This window comes from Rattus norvegicus, chromosome 11, assembly GCF_021556685.1.
Source record: "Rattus norvegicus strain SHRSP/BbbUtx chromosome 11, alternate assembly SHRSP_T2T, whole genome shotgun sequence".
Classification (NCBI taxonomy): Eukaryota; Metazoa; Chordata; class Mammalia; order Rodentia; family Muridae; genus Rattus; species Rattus norvegicus.
Window position 1 is genome coordinate 4,546,743 of NC_141544.1, and position 7,849 is coordinate 4,554,591.

Consider the following 7,849-nt stretch of genomic DNA (forward strand, 5'->3'; position numbering starts at 1 on the left):
TATGGAGATTAAGTTTAGAACAGAGAGTGAAGGAATAGCCATTCTGAGCCGAAACCACCTGGGGATGCAGCCCACATACATACAGCCCCCAAACCTAAACAACATTGCTGAGGCCAACAAGTGCATGCTCACAGGAGCCTGATAGAGCTGTCCCCTGAGAGGCTCTCCCAGATCACGACAAACACCGAGGCTGATGCTTGCAGCCAACCATTGCACTGAGAACAGGGTCCCCTTTGGAGAAGAGAGAGAAAGTATTATAGGAGCGGAAGTGCCTTGCAACCCAGTAAGGACAACAGGGGTCACGAACCAGAGCTCCGCGGGACTAAAGCACTTCCTGAAGACTGCACATGGACAGACTGGCGTCTCCAGCTGCATATGTAGCAAAGCATGACCGTGCTCTGCACCAATGGGAGGAGCCCTTGGTCATCCAAGGCTGGGCCTTCCGGAAATAGAATGTCATGCTGGGGTGGCAGCAAGGCGATGTTTTTGCGGAGGGGAAAACACCTTTGAAGAAGACAGGGCAGCAGAAAAGGATAGGGATAGGGGGTTTATGGATGGAGGCCTCACACATGGAGTCTTCATATTTTCTATGCCTTTAACAGCTCAATGGCAAGGCCACTTCCTAACCTCCGAGTGGCTAAACTATCCCCCACTGATATTCCCACGTTATTATTTGCTAAAATCTATATCCCATCTTTCTTGCCCTGGACACCATTGGGCAGCTCTCCTGGGTCTGCTTATTCTCATGCTCTTCTATGTCAGCTGCTTCTCTCTCATGAAAGTCTGTCCTAGAGAATCTCCATGCCTTCTTCCACTCTGGACCTTTGTCCAAGCATCCTGAAACTCCTGCTCTGTCTGCCCTGCCTAGACACTGGCTATCATTTTCTCTATGTTCCAATCAGAACCAACTGAGGCAGGGTCCCTGATTCAAAAGTTCAGGACATTATGAGAAGCATGAAAATAAAATCAGCTACAATAACTAGTTGTATGTGATTTTCTGGGAACAATATTCCTCAAATCAGAAAGAGATACCTGTTAAAGTACTAGAATCATAGAAAATATCAAGTAGACAAATAATAATAATAATAATAATAATAATAATAATAATAATAATATATTATGATAAAAGTGAAAATAAAAATAATAATAAAATAATAATTATAATAATAAATAACAAAAAGTTATCAAAAATGATAAGGAAGGGAACCATATTGTCAAAGAAAAAATAATACTAAGATGAACTTTCAATTCTGAACAACCATGTTTCAAATGCAAGGACACCTAAATTCATAAAAGAAACATAACTATAGCTCAAAGCAAATATTGCACCACACAAAATAAATTGTTGGAAACGTCAATTCTGCTCTCTCAACAACGGACAATTTATAGAAACTGAAACTAAACAGATATGGTTAAAATAACAGAAGTTATTTTAATAACTTAAAAATCCAACCTTACAAATTTATAATTTTATAATGAAATTTTTAATTTTATAATTTCTGACTATAACTTTTGATCTCATTTTGCTTATATTTTTCTCCATTTTAAATGCATTTTTTCTTTGTGAATACTTTTCCTTCTTTATGTATGTTCTTGCCTTTATGGGATTTTGTTATTGTATATCAATGTTAAAATGCAATTTATTCTCAGCAGCAGTCATATATGAAGGAGAATACAATAATTAATTAGCCATTTCAATAGGATGGATTACTTATGAAAAATAAGAATCTCTGAAACAAAGAACAGTGATGAACTTCACACTACCCTTCCACAATGATCCCAGCAAGCAATAATGCCAGGTAGAGGGCTGTGCTCATGTGGTGGTAGGAAATAATTTATGAAAGAATAAAACCACATACCACGAAAAAGTTAAAGAATCCCTTTTCCCCTACACACAGATACATAATGGCATTATAGAGTGGTCAATAAAATTAATTGAGCGTAAGTAAACAATTATGTTGATACAAGAAAGTGATGGCAAGGAAGAATTTCAAACCATGGTCAAGTATATAATTGTGAACATTTGTTCCCAAAATTGTGGTTTGTTCCCCAGGACAATAATAGCTGGACTGAACCCAACTTTTATCTATACAAAGTGGGGAACCATGGCCCTAATGGGAAGGTTGAAGACAAAAAAAATAACAAAAGTGTATATTAATAAAAGCAAATCATTAACGGAAACTAACACAAACAACTTTACGTTCTAACCAGAAAAGGCACCAAAACGAAAGTCACATTTGAGCACCCTATGTGAAGACAAAAGTGAGTGGGCCATGGTCTTTCTCCCTTTCATTTTTTTCAAGTACTTTACAGAAACAGGAATCTCAGACTACTTTTCCATGATTTATTAAAGGTTTTTATAGACCTCATGTATTAAAATACCATTTGAAAGTAATAATAGCTGCTGTCTAGGTTTTTTCCAAGTTCACAAACTTCTTGGACTAAGGTTCCAAAATGTAACCAGGCCAAACTCTGAGCTGTAAAACTATGACAAGGGAATAATGACAGATATTTTCAAGACCCAAGCACTATATTACTATACTATTGAGTACAGTGATCCAAATTAATTCAAATAGCTCAAGAGTGTAGGAAGATACGTCTAAAAAAGGGTTAGAAAAGTGTAGAAGAATCAACTCCTTCCTCGTGTATGCCAGCATTTATGGTTCTGCAGTAAGTCCTAAGAGGCAGTATTCAAGAAGCAATGGGAAGAAGGAACTCAGGACAAGACAGGAAGATAAACAAGCATGGTGGGTTTATGTAAGAGAAATACTTAGAAATGAAAATGTCTTGTAAATTAAAAAGAGTTTTTTTTTCATTATTTTCTCGTTCCAATCAAAACAGACATCCATGAATAATTCTCCTCTAAGGCTTTCATAAAACAGGTTAAACAAAAATTAACATAAACCTTTAAAAGTTTGAAAATGAAAAAAAAGAAAAAAACCTTGTGTATGTTTCAGAGCAGGATCACAGGGAAATGAGCTGAATCTGGTCAAGATGAAACCTAGAGTGGCAAGCAGGATCTAGCATTATGAACTGCATGAGAAAGGCAGTGGAGTAGTGACAGGAACATGGCCAGGCCTGACAGATAAGCCTGGGCCCTTTACAGGGGCACAGAATGAGGTAAAAACGTATTTCAAATAAAGCAGCACCTTTTCTTTCTTATCACCTCAAGTATCCCATCCCCGAAAAAAAAAACATTTTGATAATAATACAGAAGAGTTATGGTATGTCACTCAATTCCCATTTGCTTTTAACCCTCTCTCCAAATTAAGGAAATATGAACATTTCAAATTTCCAAGAAGAAAAATTCATCGCCAGGTTTATGGATGTCCTGAGGACCAAGTGACAAACTGAAATATGTGAGGGCTGAGAAGGTGGAGACTGTCTCATTCCACAGAGCAGAAATGTGACTGCCCAAGTTAAGAAGGGATAAGGCAACCATAACAGGTGAACTAGTTCTCATAACATTAAACTTATTTACATTATTCTTAACTATACTTAGTTCAAATCACTTTCCAGCTCAATCTTCATTTGAATGATGCTGATCTTTCCTGCAATGTGTCTGTACCATCTTCACATCTTAGTATAGCTTTCATCATGGGGATAATAGATGATAGTGGCTGCATAGGTGATGTTTTATTTCTATATATCACTCCCTCTACATACTATATAAATAGTAACATTTAATGAGTTTCATTTGGAAAAGATATGAATGATTGATCTAATATATGTGGTATAAAACTCTATTGAGATTATTTAGAAAATATCAGGTATCCATTCTCTGTAATAATTGCTTCTCTCATATGATAAAGAAACAATAAAATTTTATTCTAGTCAAAATAATTCTCTATAATTTTAATATCTAAAGAAACAGAAGAACATTAAGATAATGTGGAATATTAAATAAGCTAGACTGCATGTTCATTTATTTAAGAATAACAAGAATCATTGAAATGTTTCTGGAACATATATAGGAACAAAAAGCAAAGCATTGAATAAATAGTGGCAGAAGAACAACGTCATTTTGTTAAATGTTGCTTACATTCAGATCAACTGTTTTCTTTTATTTAGTAAAAATTCATTTTAAATACTCTTCGTCAGAGTTTTTCATCCTGTCATTGACTCTATTTTCAAAGCTCTATCCCATAACTAGCATGATTATTAAATTTAAAACCAAGAATTTTGTGTGAGTCAATCACTTTCTCCATTTCCTTGTTTTTGGTTTATTCTGTTCCCAAAGGCCATGTTGTGTTGAAGTCATGAAGAATTTCTGGCTCATTTGATGAAAATTTTCTGAAAGCAAATATCATTCATAGTTGTAAAATGCTGTGCATATGTTTAATAGTACTGGATATTACAGTTAAAATCATCTGGGTAAGGAATTTTTGCATGAATATCATAACACGCTAAAATACTAAAGAGAAAACGTAGAAGAGCTAGATATTTATTATATATTTTTACACTTCTAGAGTTTGTAACTTTACAAAATATGAGCAAATCACTTCTTTCTGTGAAATTTAAATTCATGAACTATTATATTCTAATCAAACAGCTGTGTCAGCTCCCATAAAGTTGGATTAAATGCTAATTGCAATCCAAAATGTTTAGAGTAAGTAAATCGGCAAATTATTTGTCCGCATGTACTAAACAAGCATGTAATGTAAGCATAGGATTGCTCCTAATGAAATAAGAACTACCAGATATAATGTGAAAAAATACATCTATTAAAGTAATGTTTTGTTAAATAACAGCTATTAATTCATGGTCTGAGTAATGGATAATATCACCAAACATTGAACAGTAAATAGGAATTTCTAGTGAGTTAGAGTTTCTCTCAAGCATCTTCAAGTAAATCGATCTAAAATATATTCCTTTAAAATTCTCCTAAATACACTTATCATGAAATATTCCACATCACAGTAAATAACTCCAACATATTTTCATTTGCTCAAAACAAGACATTGTGTTTCTTTCTTCCGGCCCTCCCCATAATCAGTCTACTACCAAACACATAAATTTCCAACATAGCTGTCTGATATGAATATTTTTCTTTATCACTGACACTACTTCCAGATTGACTTCAAAAACATCCTTCAAATCATTCTGTGTATCATTTCATAATACATAAGTAACCAGAGTCCCTTAGTATGTACATAGAGAGTTAAACAAACTTATTTAAATCTATTCAATGATTTGCTAGACATTTTCCATAAATAAAAATTTATATCTTTCATATTGTTTCTGTAAGCCCATATGTGATATGTAAGCTTCAGCGTTATTTGTTCCTCTCTTCTATCACTTAATCTATACACACTACTTTCACATTTACTTTTTGCATATGTCAAGCTCTTTTCCTTTTATTGACCTTATATTTATAGTAATATTGCCCGAAATATAGTTCAATTATTTTAAATCTAATTTAACTTAGCTGTCACTTCCTTAGGATAATCTCCATGACCTTATTTCTAAGATAGATTCTTCAATTATTTGCATACAATCAAATCCAACACAATTATTTATGCATTCATCTTTCTTTTTTCTCATATCGTAATGCAATTTTTATAAGAGAAAGCTCATAATACTTTTATTCATTGCTAATCTTTATCCATTCTATCTATGACCCAGTTGGTCACAATACTGAGGCATGTCCTCGCTTGTATGGACAAACAGAATGGCACCGATTGGCTAGTCTGTAATGACACTGATTCTGTATGATTCTGATTCAGAAGCCTGTAAATCCAAGAGGAAGAGACCATCCATCGGCAGAGGAAGGAGTTCTTGTGGGATGTGTCACCACAAAAGTGATCCAATGGGTTAGGAAGACATGAGAGGGAGCCAAACTCCCTTTCATAATTGAACCTTTTTCCACAATAGCATCATTAATGGATCTTTATTTGTAGGTAGCATCTCTCTTGACCTAATCAATTTTTCACAACTACATTCCCACTGGGAATTTATCTTTAGAAAATTACTTTTGGGCGAACACATTCAAACCAGAGATGAGGGTGAATATTTGGATATCTGTAGTGGGGGTGGGCATTATTCTTCCCACGTCGTGTACCCGTAAGATCTCTAACTACCTCCTTCCCCACGGTAGCCTCACTGAATGACGTGAATTCCGAGTGATTAATGAGGTACAGACACAAACCTGATTGGCATTTCCTGTCACCAGTATCAAGCTCGAAATGGCAAGAGCCACCTGTGGGAAGGAAAATATCAATAAACTTTATGGTATCTCAAAGCGATGAGAGGATTTTAAAGCTTAAGTTCTTGCTCACAAAGTAGTGTTTCCTCAAGTGAAAGACGCCCATCTCGCAAGTGCCATGGTTGGCCGAGCTGTGGAGCATAAATTTGAGGACAAACTTGGCTCTAAGGTCAACTGGAGGAAGGTGGTCCTAGCCCAGGTGCCGATCATGAAGGACTGGTTTTACATCACCTACGAGAAAGATCCAGTCCTATACCTCTACCAGCTCCTGGATGATTACACAGAAGGTAACCTCCCTATCATTCCAGAGACTCCTCCAGCAGAGGTGAAGTCAGACGTTGACAGCGACATCTTAACAGGTCAATGTGTGCAGTTCACCAGAAGTTACGGGTCTAAAAAGATCTGCAAAGTCATTTACCAAGTTCTAGCCAAGCCTTCCATGTACTTCATCAAGTTTGTTGGCGACATCCACATCTACGTCTATAATCTGTTGGAAAAGATCTGTTAAGGTGAAATTCACAAAGTGTGGGGGACATAGATGGGGAATTTATAGGATTGGGGGGAAAATGTTTTTATGTGTTTTAGATAAACGAGGGCCTTTGACAACCCCAGTATCTTTTCCAGTGCAATTTGTTTTTGCTGTAAAAATTAAAATGTGCGATGTGACTTGTTGTGTGTGAACACTTTGGTGGAGGAGACAGGCTGTGGTGGATGGAACATGGAGAGGAAGGTCAAGGCTGTGAGTAAGTCTGATGTCACATAGACTAAAACAAACAGGACTGAGCTGGTCTGGTCTTTAGGGAGAGAAAAGAACTGGAGAAGAGGCTTAGAGGAGCAGGGATGGCACGGGGGAAAAAGATGGATGTTTAGGAAGCAGTGAAGAGGGGCCAGACATAGATAGAGTCTCTGAGGTGAAGTTTGAGGGAGAAAAAGACTGTTGGGGAAAGAGGGGCAGGTAATAGGGAGGTGATCTTGGAACTCAAGGGGAAACCCAATAAACTGATCAAAGCAGACTCAGAATCAGAGAAGATCAGGTTTTCTTTGACTAACAAAACCTAATGAAACCTGTTTCTCATCTGTAGATGTATTATTTTTAATTATGTGGGAGGGGGCAGGGCATGAACACAGGAGATCACAGAGACAAGAATAGTCAGGTCCCCTGGAGCTGGAATTAAAGGTAATTGGAAGCCATTGAACATGAGCTCAAAGAACCAAATCCAGGCCCTCTTTCAAAGCAGACGAGCTCTTGATCCATTGGTCATCTCTCCAGCCCCTAAAATCATCTTTTCAATTAAATCCAAACTTCACATGCAGAGAAGAGACCAGGATGAGGGTTAGAAGATTAAATTGATGGTGATGTGGAAGAAAGACTAAAGAACATATGAGGGAGTAGAGGACACTGAGGGACGAAGGAATTCCAAATGGAGTTCTCACAAAGTGAAGCAGGAGACCCAGGAAGAACAGAAAGGGTCTAGAATGAGTTGAACTTGGGCCACATCCATATTGGTCTCTTTTGTTCCTTAAAGTACAGCCAAGCCGTCACTACAGAAGGTGGATGTGAGGTGGAGGCTTCCCCGGAGGACATTTTGTCGAGGATAACTCAAGAGTAGTGATTGCCAAACTAAGTTTAAATCTATCGATTCC

The 7,849-nt window shown here is 36.8% G+C and overlaps 1 protein-coding gene across 1 annotated transcript; it reads left to right on the top strand.

Moving 5' to 3' along the window:
* Positions 1 to 6,323: 6,323 nt before the first annotated feature.
* Positions 6,324 to 6,713, top strand: LOC148002428 (Y-linked testis-specific protein 1-like). Its single transcript, XM_087577173.1, has one exon. It carries the CDS (start codon positions 6,324 to 6,326, stop codon positions 6,711 to 6,713), a length of 390 nt encoding a protein of 129 aa, XP_087433299.1.
* The last annotated feature ends 1,136 nt before the right edge of the window (positions 6,714 to 7,849 follow it).